The 24,147-nt window shown below is 37.0% G+C and overlaps 1 protein-coding gene across 3 annotated transcripts; it reads left to right on the top strand.

The window, feature by feature from the left end:
* Positions 1-1,950: 1,950 nt before the first annotated feature.
* LOC100377054 (heterogeneous nuclear ribonucleoprotein H3-like) lies at positions 1,951-23,142 on the top strand. 3 transcript variants are annotated; one of them, XM_006824847.3, is made up of 12 exons: positions 4,738-4,789; positions 4,930-5,083; positions 5,331-5,514; positions 7,359-7,514; positions 10,167-10,307; positions 11,590-11,728; positions 12,312-12,556; positions 17,722-17,898; positions 18,811-18,935; positions 19,508-19,775; positions 20,162-20,320; positions 22,688-23,142. In XM_006824847.3, the coding sequence occupies exons 3-12, from the start codon at positions 5,427-5,429 to the stop codon at positions 22,813-22,815; spliced, it is 1,626 nt and encodes a 541-aa protein (XP_006824910.1). In that variant the 5' UTR covers positions 4,738-4,789; positions 4,930-5,083; positions 5,331-5,426; the 3' UTR covers positions 22,816-23,142. The 3 variants fall into 3 exon arrangements, with proteins under 3 accessions (XP_085350149.1, XP_006824910.1, XP_002741419.1); XM_085494023.1 differs by lacking the exons at positions 4,738-4,789; positions 4,930-5,083 and adding an exon at positions 1,951-1,968; XM_002741373.4 differs by lacking the exon at positions 4,738-4,789 and having other exon boundaries at positions 4,799-5,083.
* The last annotated feature ends 1,005 nt before the right edge of the window (positions 23,143-24,147 follow it).

Consider the following 24,147-nt stretch of genomic DNA (forward strand, 5'->3'; position numbering starts at 1 on the left):
ATCAGAAAATGATGCTTATGTTTGAGTTGGTCACATTTTCTCTCATTACTAAAAATTGCATTTACACCCCCCCCCCCCCCCCCCCCCCCGGTAGTCTGTCTCCATCTTAGGATTTAATGAAATATTTGTATATATATTCTTGTTAAAAAAACAAATTGATATTAGAATTGGTTAATTCAGCCTGACATGTAGGCTTGAGTGACGCTCGCCGAGGGCGTAACTCATGCAACCTTATCAGGCTGGGAATGAATCATTGAAAATACAAAAGAATACAGAAACAGATATCGGCATATGAATTAACAGTGAATTTATATATACTATAAATCATACCCTCTCATCCGCGCCGAAAATTTACGTTGCTCCAGTCACCTTCTCACTACTGAGAGTGGACGCAAACGTAATTTAGATCGCCTTGAAAGAACTTGTGTACCGGTATTGTGCGAATCCTGCTATATCAGGGATGAATTTCACATTCTATTTTAATGACCCCTGTACCAGCACCACAGGAATATGTTTTTCCAAACTAAATTTGGTGAAATAATACTGTAAAACATGTCTTTTTCGCGAATTTAGCGAGAGAACTGATTCGCTAATTCAAGATGTCGCTAATGACTTTATTATCAATTCAAAATGGCCGCCAAACAAAGAAATCAAAAAAGACAAGAGAGATTCGCTAAATCAACATTTCGCTATTATGTCATTTTACCACAATTCGCTAAAATTGCATGCCGCTTTTTCAACATGTTTTACAGTAATTTGTTTAAGGAAAGAGTCATTGCACTAAACAATTGATTGTCAGATTTTCATATTTTGATATTTATTTATAGTTATCTAATGTTTGCGACTGGTCAGTTGCCTATAGCGATGAACTTATTATTAACACACCCTCTGGTGATTCGGCGTGGCATTTATGAGACGTAATTGGGTGACAGAAAGGCTGTTCGCATTCTCAAAACCATTTTGGTCTGCAGTCTTTCATCCATAAAATTTTTTTTAAAAGGATTTACTATTTTCTGAATGTTCTGAATGATTATAAATACAGATTTCGCTTAGATTAGGGACGATGTCAAAAGATCGATGTCAGATAAAAAAAAACTTATTTGCTTTAGTTTGGGGGTGGGGAAGTTGACCTCAAAAAGTTTCCATCCTACAAAAACGATTTTATTTTCATGGAAAAAATAACAGAAAATGAAAAAAAAAACCATATCCAAGACGAGAAATGGTTTGGTCTGAGTGTAAATATGTGCGTCAAATGAGGTCAATTTCAGGGCTTTTTACACCCACCCGACAACCAACTGCTATGCCATACTACTGTTCAATTATCAATTTGTATATAATGGTAAATGTAGTCTGACGCCATGATCAATATTTATCAATTAAGTTTCAGTGGGGGGTGGGGAAACTAAAGGAATAAAGTTTTTTATCCTACATTGAACTTTTGATATTGTCCCTTAACTTTGTTATTTTCTATCTATGTATTATTACATAAAAGAAGCGCTTCCTTGCTAGAAAAACAGGTGGTTGTCGCACCACATCCTGTTTGATATGGACTCGATCATAGCGATTTATACAGCGCAACACTGTATACGATATGGGTAAAATACATTGTTTACATGATAATCGAACATGCGCTGCGCTACAACTACCACCCTTTAACAGCAAAATAAGGCTACACCGATTTAATTTTATGGATGACATCTGCGCGCGCATTAATTTTCGCCTGTTCTCAAAAAAAAAAAAAAAAAAAAATCTCCTACGACGAGTCTCCACAGATCGGTTTTCTGTCCGGAACTTGCCGACTCATATTGTCGCAAAGCGCCGACTTGTCGTAAAACTCGTTTTGGACTACCTCAAAACTTCGCTGGTTCCCGGCGTCCTTTGCGAATGGTAGGTAGGATGCAGGTCATTGACGCTGCAGTTCGGCGTCTTCTGGGACAGCGCTTCCGGTGACGACACAACGGGACGCAGGTAACTAGTAATCGCCATATTGTTCCATTTGGGCTGGTTTTCCAGCCGGAAGGCACGTGACTGAGTGACGTAATTTGAAAACATTCCAAGTTTCGTTCTGCGTAATGCTCCAGTCAATGTCAACCCCGACCCCTCCCACCTCGGGCGATATGGGACAAATGTGGGGCATTAGACAGGGTTTACTGCCAAACTGTGCCTGTGGAGGTGGGGTAATAGCCATGTTTCATGTCCCGTCATCGCTAGCATCGCTAGTACTCTGCTGATAGCAAGCATGGCGGACAGTGGCGTTCCCCAGGGTTTAGGGTTGGGGAATTGTGGGGGTTTGTTTTGGGTGGGGATTTGCCTATCCATCTTGCCCCAGGTGAGGCATTTCGCAAATTTTACAACAATAATTTCCAAATCCCCCACTAAACCCCGAGGTGGGGAGGGTGGGGGTTGACATTGACTGGAGCATAAACATGTCTATAATACTACAATAAAGCCATGCTCAAACATACTGCCTGCTTAGATTTACACATTTGAGATGTTTCTGACATTCCTCGCTGTTTCTGTGAAAATTTATAATAAAAGAAACAGTTTTTTATTCACCCAACTTTCGAAAGTAAAAGGAAACCCCTGAACGCTCCCGTCAGGTAACCAAGGGAAATAGAACAAGCAACGAGAAAGTGACGGACCAATCAGAATGCCGGATTCATTACTAGTTACCGGCCCATTGACGCTGCAGGTTGGCGTCTTCTACACCGATCTGACGCATATCGCGCAAGGTGTACCGGGAGTTTGTTCGAAATTTCGAACGTTTCGAGGTCAGTCGTCGATTGCCACGTATTTTACGCATATATTAAATCGTTTGAGGGGCCTGTTTACTAAATAATGATAAATGAAACTTAGAAAACTTGTAAGAACAAACTGGGCCCAAATTGCGCAAATTGCAATAAGTTTACGCTGCTAGAGTCTGGTTCGGATGGAGTTCTACGTGTGATTTTATTGCGCTCAAGGACGTTCTATTTTCAACCTAGTTGAAACCGGAAATAACGCAACTACTTTCAAACTTTAAACACAAATTTGATTATTGTTATTATGTATGACAATAATATTTCACTCTATAAACAATTTTTCACTAAAATATGTGATTCAAAGGCAACCCAAATTGTAAAAAGCAATATCAAGTTCCGTGTATAAACACTGTTGTAAAGAGGCGGCGGAGCGGAATTTTAGCCAAAATCGGCTAGTAAGGCGTCATATGACACAGGTTTGTGCTGGGACAGCGCTTCCGGTGACGACACAACGGTAAGGCGTCATATGACACAGGTTTGTGCTGGGACAGCGCTTCCGGTGACGCCACAACGGTTACCGGCCTCTTGTGGCTTGGTACGCCATGACACTTGAGGCGGGAACCAGCCAACCTCAAAACCAAACTCTGCACAGTTAGATGCGCGTTACGTAAAGCGCAAAGACCTATGGGAAAGAGATTGCCTCAAAACATGCAAATTTTGCCATAAATGATCCAACATGGCGACCAAACCACCAAATACGTGAGCATAAAAGTTCAGAGGTGAAACGGAGGGATAATATTGTTGTAGACTGGTACGCAATTGACATTGGCCAAGGAGACGTTTTTACAGCTATACGAGAGGTCGGTAGCGGCAAGCGAGTTTCGCCCAGACAACTTTGAGAACATATTGTCCAGAGTGGCTGTCCCGCGTTTCTTCTGTAATGTTGAGAGAAATGGGAGAGGAGTGGAGGTGTATGGTGGCCTAAAAGTCGGTCAGGCGACAAATCAGTTCGGTTGCTTTGTCCGCATTGAAGTTGACAAAACTGCAACGAAAGCAGCAGAAGCTACTTGGCCGAAGTCCCCTTACGGGGTGAAAAAAATTTACTTCTTATTTTTTTTTCATTTTCTGATTCGGATAATTTGCTTGCACACACATTCAGTAATATTTTGATCATATGACGCATTTTCATCAAGATACATGTACATAATTTTCTGCATCAAAATTTTTGTTGACTCTCTGTTGGTGTTTGTTTTTCAATATCGAGCCTCTTATAATTTGTTACAGAGTTGAAGTAGTTCTTGAGCATTTGTGTCTACACTTAGTCTATCTGAAGTGTCACTTTAAAAGCTGTAGTTTGAATGTCAAAGAAGTTAATTTCCAGGTTGCTGTTGACAAACTTATTGTTCATTTTTAATTATTTTTTTTTTTCAATACAACACAGTAAGTTTTTCTTTATTATTGAGTTGATGTATATGCCTTTGGCAAAGCTAACATCTGCCTTACCCTATTGCTTTTTCAAAATCAAAGGTGATGATACCTGTGACAGTAATACAGTACGAAATGTGTACATCAGCATGTGCCTCCTACAAATAAAGACTTGTTTTTTTTTGATACACTGTGGTTAAATTCGTAATAATAGCTCCGTAGTCCTGTGATTTTAGCAGCATTTTCTTTTTGGCCGATTTTTTTTTTCGCCCTCTCGCATTAGTTTTGGGGTCTTCAGAGGATGTCATCCATAAAATTAAATCAGTGTGGCCTAAGGATAGTATACTGATGTTCACAATTTGATAGTATTTAAGTCAAAACAGACTAAAACATAACTTAAACTAGTAGTTTGTTTTTAAGTGATTTTGATATTTTGTTGACTTTTACTCCTTCTATGAATTGGCCAGCGAAGTTTTTCGAAGTATTAATACATGTAGTTTTAAAAGCGGCGTATCCGGAAGATTCGGATAGTTTATTTTTTATTTGCGCCCTCATCGGTGAACACAGGGTCGGCTAATCTCGACAAGCTTCGGTGATTTTCGTAAAACGAGGCCCAAAATCAGGTAGGACGCGTCATATTTTTCTTTTCACGTGTTGTTTTCTGCTACCCTGTTTACGTTTTTTCGCCAGAAAACGCCTATACCAGTTTATTTTTCCACACCTTTCGTCTGTGCCTAACTGGATACATTTGAATGCTTTCCAGAGTTGTTCTGAGTCAAAGTAAGCGGCTTTGTGAAGCGTCGTTTACGACTCTTTGTTCGTCGTCGTCCACGAAAAATCTTCGGGCTGTAAGCCGACTAATTAGTAATTACCCTAATCAGATTCTACTCACCGATAATCCCGCGTTCACCGGAAAGGTAAGAATGGATGGATTTGCTCGTATGGTGTGGGAAATATGTTGTTTTTCTTTGTGTTTTCAAGAAACGTGTTCGGGGCGACGTTTACATTAATTTGCATATTTGGCTATAAAACGCTGAACGACAAAAATAGGTCACGCTGCTCGCATACTAGACGCAAATTTCGTGTTTGGCTCATCTATTAGTTGTTTTCCCAAGCTTCAATATGATTACAAGTTAATGTGATCAACGTATATTCTTCTTTCAGCGTTTTTTATCTGGTTCAAGCGTGAAATTTGGGCGCTGGTTCGACGACGAGGAGTTCCCGCCACTTCCACCGTACGATCCAAATCAAAAATTCAGCATGGTGGATCACGATGATGGTAATGTTATACGGGCACGTGGTTTGCCTTGGTCCGCAACTGCTGATGAAGTTAGGAGCTTTTTCAAAGGTATCGTACAATCGGGAATGACAGTAGTGATGTTATTTAAACTATTACTCCAGAGAAGCTAAACAAATGTACTGTTTACATTTTGCACTGTCTCTGTTTTCGTTTTGTGATTTATGTGAACATTAACTAATAATTTAACAAATGAATTCGTTTTATGTGGAATTAGGGCACGTTTGTACTGTAGTAGTTCTAAGACAAGTTATTCAGTGATTTTTACAGTTCTGAAGTGAAATTAGGGTTAGGGCCTTGCAAAAGTTCAGCATAGTTAGAGCATGGAGGTAGAAAAGAGGAGTGAGGACGCTATTGTTTATGCTGGTTTCATGATGCTTTGGATATATTTACTCAGTACACAATGTAATTAGTTTGCAAACATGCTGTACAGATGTCAGTGTTTCGACTGTATTCGAAAGCCTCACGAAGATTCTCAATGCACTGCGCATGCCCAAACAGATAACAATAATACAGAATGCAGTGAAAGACGTACGCTGAGTGTACTCAACGCTCGAAATCTGTTAAAACAAAATGCGTGATTTTAAACATCTGCACAGTTCTGCACACCAATGAAAAATGACTCGTCAAAACATCTTGTTATAATCTTATCATGTATCTTTAAATTTTACTGCGGAAATTTGCGTGATTTTTTTAATCAATGTCTAAAGTTGGACGACTATTGCGATGAAAAATATCAGAAAAGAAGTAATCACACATCTTGGTGGCGTCCGTATGCAGAATTTCCTGTACCTACAAGTGTGAAATGACCTTTGAGATCCGATAAAGGTCATTGGGCATGCAAAATTCTTTTATTTATGGTTTGCGCATTCAATTTTATAGACGATGTTTAAACGGAATTTATTTTTTTCAGTTCTACTTTCGTTTTCTTGTGTAAATAAGCGGCTATCATCATGTAGATAAAACGACTTCTAAACAAAAACAATAAGTGGCTTAACCAGAATGAAGACAAAGGATGTTTATAAAGAGTAACATGGGCTTAAATAGCGTCCTCACTCCTTCTCTTTTCTACCCCCATGGTTAGAGCCTTAAAAACAATGTCAATATAATAATTATTTTCCAGTATCTCTGCCACCACTGAGCCATTTTACTATGCCAATTATTTGCATGTTAAATGGATCTCGTGTTGATTTATTCCTACTGATAAACATGTTTTAAAATATTCGTTGCTAGCTGATAATGATTTTTGTCATAAAAAGTACTGTGAAGTGTGAAATAGTTACAATTTACAAAAAAAAAAAGTCATCGCGAAATAACTGTTTCTAAGCTGTTACTGTTACTCAGTTCACAAAACTGACCATCTTGATGATCAGACTAAGAAATATAAACAACCAAAAGCATTTTGTTGTATTGACGACCTAATCGTCCTACTGCCACACCCATTTACTTTCGTCGGGTTCAAAAATTGACAATGTTTTGGTGGGAGTTTTAGACAGTACCACTATGACGCATCGACCAATCAATGACGAGCATAGTACCTGTTCAATTAGAAAAAAAAATCCCAGTTTTTTAAGCTCTGCTGTCGACTTTGTTGAACGGAACTTATCAAACGAGTGATTGTCCTTCGTCCATGTCAACTTTTTACTTTTTGACTACAAGCTTATTGCTTTGGTGTATATGTACTTTGAGTAGACCACACTTGAATTTGTTAATTCTCTAATTTTGATGAATATTTTTGTAATTTATAGTAAAAACACATTTGCGTTCATTTTAAAACCACCAATTTCAGGAAACTGTGTTGAGTAACATTAAAAGTATTATTACCTTTCTAGACAATGCCGATAAAGCAAGTTGTGTTTTCTATCCCCAACTCTTGTTGCTCTTTTTTTTTGTAGGTTGTAAAATTGCTGAAACTGAAAATGGGATAAAGTTTACATATACCAGAGAAGGTCGGCCAAGTGGAGAATGTTTTATAGAACTTGAAACAGAAGAGGATGTCAAAGTAGCACTGGAGCGACACAATGATCACATGGGACACCGATATGTTGAAGGTAGGTAGGATTGATTTTATCACGAGGTAGACTTGTTGTTGGTCATAGTTGTAACAATAACCAGTGATGTGTTAATGCCTACTGTAAAACATGTCTTTTTCGTGAATTTAGCGAGAGAACTGATGTTTTACAGTATATTGTGTGCCGACTTCACTGCACCAAGGATTATTTTACTACCATTTTTGTGTAGTAATTACCAATGATGAAATTCCTTTTCTTTCTAGTACATATAAAATATTGCGAGCTGAAGTAGTGGTTTTGTACATCTTGTTTTTGGAATTACCTGCCTGTAGTTCTGCTCACATAAATGAATCAACACCTGATTTTAGTATTTTTTCCTACCTAGCCCTGAATCTAAGGCATGTCTGAGTTTGTGAAGTTTAACCCTTTGCACACCATAGATACTTTGTTGCAACAATGTTGCAGGGCCCATTACTAATTTGCATATTTGTACTCCCATTACCCAAAACTTTTTACCAATTCAGTGTGAGCCAGGTAGGTTGACATGTACACAGGGAAAAGAAGACTAGGACACTGTAGTTTCATTTCATTTAAAAAAAAACACACATTTTATTTACAATTCACTTGGTTTCTAATTTATGATAACACCGAAATAGGCACTCATTTCATCTCTGTCCGTTTCATACCAATGCCGGTCTACGTGCCCGGTAACTTCCTGTCTATGTCTAGCGTATTTATTTGTTTCCCCGACCAACAAATCCAAAAAATCGTCCGTAAAATATAATTTAAAAAAATCCAGTGGTTCCCCGTCGAAACAAACACCATGTCTTGGTCCTGAAAACTGGTCGTCATGTGCTGGAATGTTCACGTCGGTCCTTTCATTTGACCAGATGTTTGGTGTATCGGCGATGTCATCTGCATCAGAGTCCGAGTCACTGTCGGCATCAGCATTCAGCAAGTCTAACAGTTCATTAGAATCAATGTCACTGCCACTGCCACAGTTGGTATTTTGACATAGCAATTCACATCTCAATCTCCCTTCGTCTATTTCTTCCACTGTAAAGCCTTCAAACTCAGTGTCTGAATCAGACTCATCGAAAAATCTCAGAATTGCGTCACGATCAGTTTGCGATGACAGCTCCGAGTCGGCCGGTTGTTGTGGCATCCCGGTACTGGGGCCCGCAGTCTGCTGTTCGCTCACAGTTTGGAAATTCATCACTGAGTTAAAACTTTAAACGTATCACACAAATAGTTGTGAATAATTGCATAAAAAATCCAAAAATACTCTACAGGAATTTAATTCGTTCGATTACAAGTCAGCTGTGTTTACAAACAAATGCAAATACGCAGTGGAGGTCAACTGAATGATCGTGTCTGTCAACCACTGAAATACCTTGCATATTCCCGCCACAGTCAAATTAGTGTGTAATTTATTCATATATTCGGAAGAAGTATTCCTTATTTGGCAGGATTCTTTATTAGGAATATACATATGGAACAGTAGGGCGGGAATTGCCGGGGCAACGACACAGTGATCGTGTTTAAATATTCAAACCAACGGTAATTGATGACAGTGTCGTTTGGCCTACAGAGGTCATTGGATATTCCCGTTTAAAACCCCCATTTTAAAGCGATATTTGAACACTGTGAATGAAAAAAATACATGGATATCCAGTGGAAATACAACAGAGGCGAAATAAGGACTTGCAGTGAAAAATAGCAACGAAACTGGGATGCCTTTTTTACGGAACCAGCGACTACGGCAATTTTCACGTGTTGACCTCTGCTGGCACGCAAGACTGATTGCGATGACAGTCTGATTTTTCGACATTAAAAACTCGCCGACAAGGAAAAACAACATTTTATATAGGTAATTTATTTAAATAATGTTTCCAGTTCAGATGAATATAAATTTTATATGTATTATGCGTTTATTTTGGATAAAAACTGCGGTAGAATGAATGAACTTTCACCAAACATGCCGCTGTGTTTGTTTATTTATGCAAATTGTCACAGCTCTTCACAGACACCGTCCGAAAAACCCGTTGTACAAGAAAAGTACGAGGACAATTCGTATATAATTTTCAGTCTGAACGTACCTGTATTTCTAATTATTTTCATCAACAATTTATTTTTTCATGCAAAGATCATGGGAGATCAGAATCAACTTCTGTTTCAATCTATGAAATACCGGCCGTTTACGACCGCATTGGGATTTTGACAGTGCATTAACGGGTGGCCTTTTACGGCCGAATTGGGTTATCTTTGGTCAGAAATAAGCGGCCGTATATGGCTGCATTGGGGCGCAAAGGGTTAACATAGGTTTTTGGCTTGATTCTGCTTGTAACCAAATGGATACACAGTAATTTTTTATTGATATGTACACATTGACAGAATAGATGAACCAAATGCAAACATAAATACCATAAACCAATTTTGTGATATTTAGTTAAATTTCTATGTATTGAGAATCAAAGTATCTATTGTGTGCATCTATTCTGTCTTGTACATTCACTCCATGTTTTTATAGCAGGATCATGGCTGTTTCAGGCAGCAGAAGACCAAAAAGAAATACCACCACCACCTTTTACAGTGCTTTGGTACCAGGCATATTCCAACCATATGGTACTAAAATAAAATGTAGCAAAAATCAAGTGTCAATTTAAATGTTATTGAAATCTTCTGTTTCAGTTTTTCGATCAAAGAAGAGTGAAATGGATTGGGTTATAAAACGAAGTGGTCCAAATGCTGTGCAAGATAATGATGGCTGTGTCAGGTTAAGAGGTTTGCCTTTTGGTTGCTCAAAAGAGGAAATCGCTCAATTTTTCGGTGGTAAGTTGTACCTTAAATTATTTGTTTTATTTGGGCAATCATGATTTTTGGTAACAAATATAGATTTACTGTTTAATTGAAATTTGTGGTCCTGTCATAGGATAGGACAATCTAAGTGGATCTATTAAATTATATTTAACTTATCTGAAGTATGAATTTTCATCATCTCCATGGTCTTATACTTGATGTTATTGTCTCTGTGCCCACATAAACATGTTTAAAAATTTTGCTTGTGCACTATTATGTACTGTTTACTTCCTTTGCTTCGTCACTAGGAATGTCCCGTTTCAAGATTTTTGTCTTTGGCATGCCTTCATTTGTTGTAAAACCGGTTGACAATCGCAATTTTCAAATAAAAACCCTTTGTGTGTTTGGCAGGCTGCATTTTAATAACAACCATGCAGCAACTTTTGTTAAATGTAATGAATATTTCATTTTTGCGATTCAATCAACGCTAAATTAATCCTTAATTAATACACAGTTCATTGTGATATAAAGAATTCTTGTAGTTGTTGTATGTTGCTGTTGCCTTCAAGCCTTTTTGACAGGGTACCACATTTTAACAAAAAGTTAATTTCAATCCTAATAATTTACCATTTGTAAGCTTTTAAATTGTTTTTGATCAAATATTTTCATGCTTGATGCATGGTACTCCTGTAAGCAACAGAGCTCTCCCCAGAGCAATTAGAGAAAAGGCCTCCTACTCTACAAGTTTGGCTGAAACATTATTAGAACAATGAATATAATATAGGTGATTAATTATAACCTTGGGCAAATTATCCATGGCACAATGCTATTTTCCTGGGAGATCACTGAACAATATTAAGGACCAGAATTTTAGCCAGTCACCTGCTTTCATTTTAGATGGGTGCTCAACAATTTAGTCATTTGACAATTTCTACAAACCTGTCAAATTTTGATTTAAATTTACCAGTAATTTAGAAAATACTATACGCAAAAATTGATTTCAAAAAGAAAGTGCCATCTTTCATTTCAATAAAGTTTTTAAGGTTCTTTCTATTTTCTGGCTATAACTCTGGTAATGGCAATCTATTCTATTTTGGATAAACATAATCCAATAGAGAAGATGCATTGTTATGCAATTTAGCAGTGATGATGTGCTACTTTTTCTGGGGAGAATGCTGGCTTGATGATATTGGCCACGCTATCATATCATACCATAATGTTTTATTTTTATTGATACTGTTCTAACCATTGAATTTACCTTGGCTGCTACATTTGTGATTGACAACTGTATTCTTCTGGGTTGGTTCCATCAAAGGGTTGGAGATAGTGGCCAATGGGATAACACTACCTACAGACTACCATGGGCGCAGTACGGGGGAGGCTTATGTTCAATTTTCAACAAAGGATATAGCTGAGAACGCATTGGGGAAACACAAGGAGAGAATAGGGCACAGGTGGGACAGTGGTAACCGTGGTGGTACTTCCTTTCTTCTCTATACATTATACCCAATTGATGGGATTCAATGAAATTTTGTCTAAAATGCTCATTTTGGCCCTTGTAGAAAAAGGTTCTCTTGCTGTTGTGAACTTTAAATTTGGCTTTATTTACTGTACAGAAATTGATAAAAAAAAATATTAAGCTGGAGAGCCTTTTACTATAGCACTTTAATGCGAGTGTCTAAGAATAAACTTTGGACTACTCAGTTGACATCAGCCAGTTGCATTACGTTACAACCCAGTTTTTAACTTATTTCACTAACACCAAAGGACGGTTCTTAACATTTAATTTTTGTTTTGAGACTTTTTCGTTTTTAACATTCGTTTCATTTTGGCTAACATTTTATTTTGTTTATGCATGTTGAGTATTATTTTATAGCTATGATGTTCTAGATCCACCAAACATTAAAATGTAGATACTGATTATTGATTGTGATTTATTTGTTTTGGATGAGTTTATTTTGGACGTCTAAAACTTGTTTGGTGGGTGTAGTGTTCTTCACTACTAGGTACTGATACCACAAACTAATCTTGTTACAGGTATATTGAGATATTTAAAAGCAGTAAAGAAGAGGTAAGACAAGCCCTTGGTTTGAAACCTCGACCGTTAATGAATAACAGACCAGGTCCTTATGACCGATTTGGTGGCGGCGGCGGAGGTGGTATGGGAGGAGGCGGCGGTGGTGGTGGAGCTGGAGGTACTGGTGGTGGTGGCCGTGGATACGGTGGTCGCGGTGGATCTGGTTATGACAGAAGATACAGAGGAGGATATGGAGGCAATGATGGTAAGATCCATATTTTCAAACACTCAAGGCAGTTTGACTGCATTTTTTATTCTGTGTATATTTAGTCCCCGTTCGGACGCAGTCCGAAAACGGGGACTTATGTTTTGCCCTGTGTGCGTCTGTCCGTCCGTGCGTCCGTGATCACCTGTATCTCGAACATGCATGGACCGATTAAGTTCAAACTTCACTCATACATCACACATTATATGGGACATATGCACATGCATTTTTTCATGATCTGATTAACGATAGCCGAATAGCGGCCATTTTAAGGCCAAAAATGCATCAAAATCGCACATTTTCACCATTCCGGACCCGGATCTCAGTTATGCATGGACGGATTTTGTTCAAATTTGGTACATACATTAAACATAATAGGACCTTGATGCACGTCATTTTTTTTTTTGGACCGGGTTCGAAATGGCCGACTGGCGGCCATTTTGTTTTAAAGAATTCAGTTCTGGATCCGTATCTGAGACATGCTTGGATTGATCGAGTTCAAACTTCACACACACAAGGTACATCATGTCACAAATATGTATGTGCATTTGTTTCATGATCTCATTAACGATAGCCAAATGGGGGCCGCTTTAAGGCCGAAAATGCATTGAAATCGCACATTTTCACCATTCCGGACCCGTATCTCAGTTATGCATGGATGGATTTTGTTCAAATTTGGTACATACATTAAACATAATAGGACCTTGATGCACGTCTTTTTTTTTTTCGCATCAAGTTGGAAATGGCCGACTGACGGCCATTTTGTTAAAGAATTCAGTTCTGGATCCGTATCCAAGACATGTCTGGATTGATCAAGTTCAAACTTCACACACACATGGTACATCATGTCACAAATAGATATGTGCATTTGTTTCATGATCTGCTTAACAATAGTGGAATGATGGCCATTTTAAGGCCGAAAATGCATCAAAATCACGTATTTTCACAATTCCAGAACCGGATCTCAGTCATGCATGGATGGATTTTGTTCAGATTTAGCACAATGTGTTGTACATATGCAGGTGCATTTCGGTCATGATCTGCTTTGAATGTATATGTCACTCAAATATGAACGGAACGGGGACGTGTCATTGACAATGACTTGTTTATTCTAGTTTATAGCTTATCTTTTGAATAACAATAAAATATTCCTCCAAACATTGGATAATGAGAAAATATATATTAGTCTAATAGTAAATATTTACTTGAGCATAACCCCTAGCAAGGTCACTTCATAACAAACTTGGAAGGAATCTTAAATACTTAACTGAACAAATGATCTATGGTCCGATTAGCCTATATTGGATGCTGTTGTGCCAGAACAGGGACTTGTAACTTGGGTTCCATGTATGCATCTTTGGACATGCATGCATTGATTTAAACACGTCTGATGTACCAATTATTACAAAAGCGATTTTTTGAAAGTTTATGCAACGTCTTTGTCACTGACATTATGACTTGTTGTGCGTGAACTAAAGATTAAGCATTTTTAGTTCCTGTTTCAGGCAGTCTGAAAGGCTGACTAACAATTCTTATTTCAATTTTCTGTCTGTGACGTCTCTAGCATTTTCTCTTAGCAACTGAGCATGCTCAGAATAAATAATTAGATTGTAATGCTAGGGTTTTTAGTGATGTCATAACCTTGATCTGAATCAGTGACAGATGGATCGTACCATTACCAATCTCAGTGGAAAATGTACATTTTGATGGAAATTATAGAAGTGATAATGCAGGGATCTCGCCACGGTTGTCGGCCCCGACCGACACTCAAAATTAGTGACCACCACGGAAATGCTTCTGACCAGGACTATTGTCCAATTGTTATTATAATTATGTACCGACCGACACGCATCCCGTCAGTCGTGGATTATAATTTGTAAACAATAGACCTGGTTGCACGATACGTAGCGGCTAGTCAATTTTGTGAAATTAGCACCTCTTTGTTTGTAAGTAAATACTTTCTGCAATAGTGTCTCCGACTATGTCAGTCTTTAGATTGAAAGGTAAAATTCTTTCAAAATCAATTTCACCCCGATATAACATGGTCAAAGCGGAGTTCACTATCTGACAGTTTACGCGACTCAAGAAAAAAATCAACGTGTTTATTGCGCGATTCGGTAAAATACATTTGAACTTGTTATCATCGCGATTCATGTAGAAACTCTTCTATCAAGACCTATTTTACCTTTTAAAAATTGCTAATCATCTTTTTCGATCACCATCAAGCAATTTTCAACAGAAATTGATGTCAACACATCGTGTAACATCGCTTTACTTCCGCAATGTAATTTTTACGGTCACAACCATTCGGAAAACTTGGGATTCTACCGGCATTACCATGCGGCATTCTGATTGGTTAATGGAATTATTGACCCAGGGATTGCGTTAACGCGGAATTACGCGTCTGGGAAGCATAGTTTTTCTGTGGGACGCATGAATTTTTCAACTGGTGAGTCCCTGGGACGCATCCGGTGAGCACACGTCTTGGTCGTATTATGATAGGTCTAAAGGCATTGTGTGCGTTTGCGATGCCATTGTCCCGCATACAAAGTTCATAGAGCTTTTAAATTCACGTACAATACTGTGCCATTGTCTTTAAAAACACCTATTAGCATCTACATTTCACAATGGAAAGTGTGAAGTCCCGTCTGAAGTACGGCGAGACAGTCAATACTGAGACCTGCTAATTTAACCACCTAAAACTTACAATTTCACCCAGGGTAATTTTTCTCCAAAAAATTACTTTAACGAACCTGGTACGTGAAATAAACTTTATTTTCCTAATTTAATTGGTAACGAAATTATATTCTAAACAAAGTAAAAACGATCACAACTGCCGAGCAACAAATGATCACGGTTGCGCAATCCAGTCATGCTGAGTTTCACAATTGTTGATTATTACTCAGTAGTGATTATAATAACGTTTAAAAAAAAACAAATTTGTTGAATTGGAATGAAATGCAAATAAAATTCAACTTCGTTTCGTCGTAAGCAAATAATTCCGGTCGCAAATTAACGCTCGATGCTGTCGAGTATCCGCCATGTTCCTTGTCTTGCATGGTTGACCTAATACTAGTAGGTCAAATCTCCAATTAACCAATAAAAATGCTGGATAACGCCAACGTGTTCAAATTACCATAGCTCATTTAAATATGTTAATGTTATTTAACACAACGCGGAAGAGATTTGCCGATGTTGTAGTACGATCATTTGGCTTGGATTTTTACGGGAAAACGGCATGATTTTTTTTTCAAATCAAAAAATAGTTGTTTTCAAAAGATAAACTAAGCGTTTGAAGACTAATTTAACATAATTTACAGTGACAACAACTCGAACCGAAACGAAGTTTGCGCACTCACGCTAGTCACAAAAAACGTACTCTTGAAATTGAATAAAAACTTAAACTCTATTTTAGGCGTCAGGAAAGATTGAAATGTCCGAAAAATGACGGCAAAATATTTAAATAACAAATATTAAATAAAATCTGCCGAAAAATCCCCGATTTCTTGGTCCCATTTAATTTTTTTTTAAAACCATAACTGCCCAGATGCGAATTTACTGCAGAATCTGGTACTACTGAGTACTAGTATGTACAAATTTTGGGTGTATTGTTTTCTGGGGGCAATATTAATCGAAACAATGAACTATTTAATTATATAACACAAGTGACTTTGGGAAAAAAATAATCACTTTTCTAGAAGCCATGGATCGATTCGTTATTTGCAAGATCGCCTCCCTGGCAGGTTCCATGTGGCAATGCCTTTTCTTGTCAGAATCGTATTAAGTCTAAGTTAAGTCTGACACCAGCTCATTTATTTATCTTGGCTTATGAAGAACTTGAAGGTAAACCCAGTAATGATTTAAAATTTTTACAAGCAGCATTACATTTTAATAACAGTAAAAATAGAAGTAAACAAATAATGCAGATTGCTGATATGTAAAGGGTGGAATGAACATGTAAATAAAGCACAATATAAATGTGATTAATGCCTGTTTATGTTTATTGTGTAATAGTTCGTGCAAAAAACTATTTTAGAAAAATAAAGTGCGATAGCGGCAGGGACCCCACATATTTTTAAGGGACCCACACATTTTATAAGGGGTGGGTCCCAGGGACTCCACATTATCGAACACTAATGCAACCCCTGATTGACCCATCAGGTCAAAGGACACATGCTGATCAACTAATACGTCACAAACATCATTTTACCGAAGCGATCGAGTGATCAAAAATATCCACTCCCGATAAAACTAAGTCAAATTTTACATTTATTTCTTATCAAAAAAACAAAGTAAAATTTTGTGCTTGGCATCATGACTGAGTAAGAGGAATTATTGGTATAATCGGTGTATAATATCGCGAAGTAAGTTGTGTCACGTCGTAACGTTCGAAAGTTTTATTTGTTCGTTCGTTACTGTGAATATATAAGTTTTAGAGATTGATGATACGAATTATAAATTACAACAATATTCCAAATAATTACGCGGTCGATTTTTTGAAGGAGAATGTATTTAGAGTAAATAAGATCGTGAAAATATTCCTGGCTGAAACGTTTCAAATGCATTTTATTTAACTTTTTACAATAGACATTAATATTGCAACAATTATTTATTTGTTTCTGTTTTTTTAGTCTGCAGCATTTGCATTTCGAATATATTTAATTTTTAAATTCAAACTCTTCTAAATTGTGAAACATAATGTCTTAATTCCAAGAATATTTGCTGCGACCGAACTCATTAATATTCATTGCTAATTAATATTCATATAGCTCATTAATATTCATGACCGACCGGCACTCATGTTGGGCTGGCGAGATCCCTGATAATGAAACACCCAGATCCTGGTAATATACAAAGACCTGAATTAACAAAGAAGTCAAGTTGTTATTTTAGGTACATCAAGGTTTACTCAGATTTATGAATGCAGTTTCTTGAGCAAGTAGAGACATAGTTTTGTTGCATTTGTGTACTCTGAGATTTTGGACCTGGGTCAATGAAAGTTTTCTGTTATCAGATTAAGGGAAATCACTTCATGTTGTACCCACATATTAATTCAATTGTTTGCAGATGTTCCATGTATTATTTTAACACGAGTATTTTATAATTAAAATAACAGGGACTGTGACATTCATGTCTCGTTTGTAATTAAAACTAATTTACTACAGGTTATGGAGGTGGTTATGAAGATGACTATGATGGTTATGATGATTACTATGGCGGAGGTCAAGGTGGTGGTGGAATGTCAACAGGAGGATATGGAGGACAATCCAGGAGAGGTGGTGGCGGCGGAGGGATGGGTCGTGGTGGTGGTGGATTTGGAGGAGGTGGTTCAAGGGGGAGGGGTAAGTTGCATTCACAACAAGCCAAAATTTATTAATGTAAAAGTGTAGTAAAAATGTTAAAAATAAGATTTTCCCCGTTCTACTGTATTAAACAGTAAACTGCCCACCAAACCAAGAACTAGCCAGACCTCAGTACATTGTCTTGTTATATATTAGGCCAGACTTTTTTAGCTCCGCTGTCGACTTTGTCGAGCGGAGCTTATCTGATATCTTCAATTCTCTAATTTTGGTGAATATTTTTGTCATTTTTGGTGATATTTTCGACTTCTTGTTAAAAACTGTAAATCCGATTGCTTTGATACTATACATATTGTTCATTTTCTAATGATGTCTTCAGTTCTTTAATTGAAATGTGCATTGCTAACAGTGGAGCTATCTCAGCCGATAGGCTGCTTGTTTATTTTATTTCTCAAGTTTTTATAAGGCAATTTTTTTGAGGAGGGCGGGTAAAAAAATAAAATTTCTTTTTTCCATTACCTTTGTGTGATTCTCAAAGAATTCGTAAGTGAGATCATTGATCGGAGAGATGACATTAAATAAAATTTTATTCCATGTATAACCTTGTTTCTCATCTGCGCGAGACTTTGGTACTTTGATCATGATACTCCCACGAAAATGCAACTTGGGTTTGTTATGCGGCGTCAGAAAAAAAATAAAGATAAAAATAATTCTTTTTTAGCAATTTTTTGCACTTTTTGCGTGAGAAATTGCGCTGAAATAAAATTTTATTTTTATTTCATTTTCGGCTCCTGTTTATTCGGTGGGTTCGTGAAACAAGGGATAATACAAGTCTGGCCTTACTAAAAAAACTCTTCTAACGACAATATTAGCCTATTGAATTTTCAAGTGCCAGCATCCTTTAAGGAGCAAGTCAGAACTAAATTTTTTTTTTTTCTGTGGTTTATATTTCAGGTCGTGGAGGAAACTACTCTGGGCCAGGAAGTGATCGTATCAAAGGTGGCTTTGTCAGTACAACAGGACATGTTATACACATGAGAGGTTTGCCATTTAGAGCTACAGACCAGGAAATCAGACAGGTCAGTATAACTTCAGTTGTAGTGTGCTTTACACAAAATTCTTTGGTCATTCAGGTTTTGTTTGTAGCGAAACTTGTTTATTCCATTGCATTGGTTCTCAATCCACAATTTGAAATTATGTTTCTGATAAAGCAGTGCATCAATTATTCAATGACATACCACTTACAAGTTATAATTCCTTGAATTTGCAACCTGGAATTAAATTGTTACAAGACCACATAAGGAGATCCTAATAGTAAATATTTATTGCGCAAATTTGACATAGTTTGTCATGGTTACAAGATGTTACTAAAAATAGAACTGAATCATAAAATGTAGTGCAGTGCAAGTCAATTTAACCTCAACTGAATTACATGGGTTTTGTTGTGAATCCCAAGGAAATTTATTGCCAGGACAAAACTCACTCGAGAAATTAACTCTGTAAGTTATTAGTGCCTACTGTAACAATTTTAGATTTTGTCAGTTTTTTTTGTCTGAACATTTTAATGAATAATTAATTACATGACATATTGCTTATCTACATCATTCGAAATAAAGTCTATACTCAATTCAATTTATGCTTTCTATTGTAGTTCTTCCAGCCAGTTAATCCAACCAAAGTTCACATACAATACGAGTCGGGTGGCAGGGCGACTGGAGAGGCTGATGTTGAATTTGCAACACATGAAGATGCAGTGGCAGGCATGTCAAAAGACAAAGCTCACATGCAGCACCGCTATATTGAGTTATTTTTGAATTCCTCTCAAGGATCAATGGTAGGTGGTGGTGGCGGCGGCAGCGTAGGTGGTGGCGGTGGAACTGGTGGATTTGGAAATCAAGCTGGGGGAATAGGAATGTCAGGTAAGCTGTGTTTCCCAACAAAATTCTCAGAAGAAGAAAAAACAAACAAACCTATATTGCCTAGAGGCTGAACACATCTTCATTGCCTTCAGACCTGTGTAATGTTGTGTAGTGTAGTATGGGACCAGAATAAGAGTATTACATGGTGATAAAAAACTAAAATAATAATTACTCAACAACTACCTTATTTGCTCTAATTGAAGCACAGATAATCCTAAATTTGCATTTATTATATGCTGGATCATTATAATATGCAGTTATTACGAGGATAACGAAAAGTATGCATGAAGACAGTTGGAGTATCGTCCGGCGCGCAGTGGAGGTTGATGCACAGCATACTGTGTTGACTTTTGGCATTTAAAGGGTTGATTATGTTGTATTTTCAGGTCAATCTAATTTTGGACAGAATAACCAGGGTGGATTTGGTGGACAAGATATGATGAACTCTGGCATGGGAGGTGGTATGGGAGGTGCTGGTGGTGGCATGACGGCAGGCAATGCTGGCAACTTTGGCGGTGGTTTTGGTGGACAAGGGGGATACCAAAGTAAGAATACTAAATCCTACCTTATATACCTTAAATAGCCCATATATGTTTGGTATTTTCCCCAAATATTTCATAATCAACCACCATTTTGTCGTCCTTGACGTAGTTAGTTGTTATAAAACTAAAATCGTCCAAGTGATATGACATATGATATAACACCAAAGTGTTAACAGGTACCGTTTAAGTCGTAATATAAACTGCATCCGTAATAGTAACCGCCTCCAATTCTGGCTTCGGGGTTAAAGAAAAGTACCTATTACTAACCGCACCCCCAATTCAACAAGACCGTGACTGACTTCATTGTTTCAATCAGCTGGTCCAAAACGGCATTGTTCCTAATCCTATTCATTTGTTTCAACAATGTGCCTAAAAATATTCACACCTATTTATTGTTCAGCGGTGATAAGATGTCAGACACGCAATGAAACTGCTTTTGTTCTGGCGACAACCTGTCAATACGTCTGTGTTTCGTAAGTTTTCGACAATGAGCTGTTATCATCGTAAATGTGTTAAATTCTACTTCAATGCTCAGTTTATCTTTCGAAAACAAATAATTTGATTTAAAAAAAATCATGCTGTTTTCCCATGGAAATCAAAGCCAAAAGATCGCGCTACATTATCGGTAAATCTTTTCTGTGTTGCAGTTGCGTTCACCATGAGGTCGCTGAACTGTCATAAACATATTTAAATGAGCTATGTAATTTAGACACATAGGCACCATCCAGCATTTTGATTGGTTAATTAGGGACTTGACCTATCCGGTCAATAAACACGTCACGTGTGCATTCAAAAACATGGCGTGTATCGTATCGACCGTTAACATGTGACTGAAATCATTCGCTTACGATGAAACTAAGTTGAATTTTACTTGCATTTCATAACAAATCAACAGATTAAATTTTGTGCGTTATTGTAATCACTACACTACACTATTTTTTTTTTGATTGACTAATTTTTCAACATTTCGTAATGCCTATTTTAGAACCAAAATAAGGCCTTTCACTCTTCCCTGACGCCTATTCAAGAGATTGTACGATGTATTGTTTGTTTTGTACATGTGTTGTGGACAAAAAATGACCACTCCCATTTAGTGATTGCAATATGTACGTAATAGAAACCGCACCCCGAACTTGAGCTTTTGATCCCAATTTTTAAATTGATACATTGTAATATAAACCGCGGTTTATATTAGTACTTTAACGGTAAATAGTACCTCAAATTACTGACATAATCAAACATCATGCGTGTACCATAAAACAGTTTATTTTCACTAACATTTAATTTGACATTTAACCATGTCCTATTTATGGGACTCGTAGCAACACACGTGTGTAAAAATACATTGTTTACATGAAATTTGAACACTCTTGTGCAACAATGACCACCCTTTAATTGGTCATGAGTAATAACGCGTATTCCTGAATACATAACCAATCTTAGTGAGTTAATTGTACTAAGTTATCTTTACTTGTATCAGATTTAGGTTCAGGTTCCAGTTCGGTTATTAAGCAGCTTTTAGTCAGTCAGCCAGATCCATTATTTCAAAGTAGGTAATACTAGTAGTTAAGATATACAGAGTGGTTAGGGTATGTATGATGTTGAAAGATATGAAAAACTATAATTGGAAAAACTAGGTCTAGTATAGAAAGTCTGAAAACACTATCATATGAAGCTTGATATGCCATAATGACTTACTGCGAATGAAAAAGCAACCCAATCAGCATAGCTTACTGCTTTACTAACAAAGTAGCAATTAATGAATATTACAAACTGGTACATTTGAACTATCAACATTCCTATTTTGTTTGCAAAACAGTGAGCTATATTGCAATACTGCTGGGTTGAGTTGTCCAGTCACCCACAAGTTTTTTTATATTGTAAATGTAATCATTGATGTTGAACTATTAGTAATTTTAGTGCATTCATGAGTGCTACATTTATAAGACATTTATAATAACCCCCATGCGCGTGTGCATCAAACTCAAGTGAAATTGTCACTCTTACTAAAAGTAACCATTCCCCTCGTAAATTTTGGAAAAATTGTGCATTGAATTGAAGAACTCGACAGTAAATAAATCAAGGCTATTTGGGAAATGTTTACTTTGTCTGTTATCTTCTAATTGCAAGTTGTATTAAACAGACATCGTATAAATTGTGTAGTATCTACAAAATGCGGACTTGTGGCTTGACTTACCAAACACCTATTGAGCCTCATCTGAACAAAATTGATTGTTTGAAAAAAACAAAAACAATTTCATGTCTTAAAAAATGTTCAATTTCTCCTGTCTTGCAAGTTGTAGTGTTATATTCTCGTTTTAGACACGATAGTGAGCTAATTACTATCCCTTCATTGCTTAATTCTTGCAGGTAACCAAGGCAATATGGGAGGACAGACTGGATTCTACAACAGTGGAACAGGAATGGCTGGAATGAATCAAGGAATGGGAGGGGGGATGCAAATGGGACAAAACACAGGATTTGGAAGTGGCTTCTAAAACTTTGTTTTGTGATGGTAGCTATTTTGTGTGAACCATTGGATCATGGCATCAAAAACATGCTTCAATTTTTGTTAGTATAACTAAGAGTGTTCATCAAAATATTGTTTTTTAAGTAGTGCAGATATTTTTTACCGTTCAAGTTTTTGAGAGAGCACTGCCTGGGTATGGCTATTAGGCCAATAAACACAATTGGTCAAAGATAAGTGTAAGAAATTTTCTAGAAATGGAGGTTTGATTAATTTTAATGTTCATAATACTGGGAATTTTGTCTATTTTGTTGTGAACATTGTCCTTTGATGTAATAAAATTATTGTATACCTAAAATCGTTGTGTATTCCTATTTGTTTCTCCCAATAGTGAAAATAAAAAATTTGTGTACTGTCACTACTGAATTGATTGGATCGTGCAGCAATGTTGCCTTGTAGCATCTTTGTCAGCTGTCAGTGTGCCCTCTCTGGCAATTTGACATACTGCCCTTTTGTTTTTACTCCTATGAAGTAACTTGGCTCCCGAATTCCCGAACTTGCAATGTAAATGCACTGGGATAATGTGCACATGCTTAATCAGTTTATAGTGTGAAGCCAGACTAAGAAGAATTTCAAAAGGTATAAAAGTCTGAACGAAGATTAAATTTTGAGGCAGAAAGGATTTTTGTATCTCAGAAGAGCTTTATGCCCCAAACTGTACGTGCAGCAATTGAGATGGAGTAAAATGATTGTGCTATTGGAGGCATTCAGTATACTGTCAATTTTTTGGGGGGCAGCCAAATTTCCAAGTGGAATGAATAAAAGTTATTGTGCAATGCATCAATAAGCAAGATGTTTACCTTTATGATTTGTATACTGTATACTCATACCTAACACAATCTCATACATACAAACACCTTAACCACTGAATTATTAAAAACACAAATTTTCTAATCTAAAAATTTATTTTACCATACATGTAATTAACTAAAAAAAGAATTTAGAAAAATCATTTGAAATGTTCAGCAAAAACTTTAGATACATTTGCATTGGGATAAATGCCACAAGTAGTCAGTACTACAACAGTGTGCAACTTCTATATGGGAATGCAGGTCTCGAAGAATGAACTTTAAAACTGTCTTTATATTGATTGGTACCATATGCATGTTGAAGTTCAGGCCAATGTAACATTAGCCTTTGTATAAATATATTACAAAAAAATGGCCAAGTCGAAGTCACAAATATGAACACCTCAACCAATAGATGTAATGGTTGCTGCTAGTACCAGTAAGGAAACGGATAGAATACATACTTTGAAGAAGACTGATACTGTTTTAGTTGACCTTAGGGTCACACATCCCGG

The sequence above is a fragment of the Saccoglossus kowalevskii genome, chromosome 19, assembly GCF_978046115.1.
Source record: "Saccoglossus kowalevskii chromosome 19, keSacKowa6.1, whole genome shotgun sequence".
NCBI lineage: Eukaryota > Metazoa > Hemichordata > Enteropneusta > Harrimaniidae > Saccoglossus > Saccoglossus kowalevskii.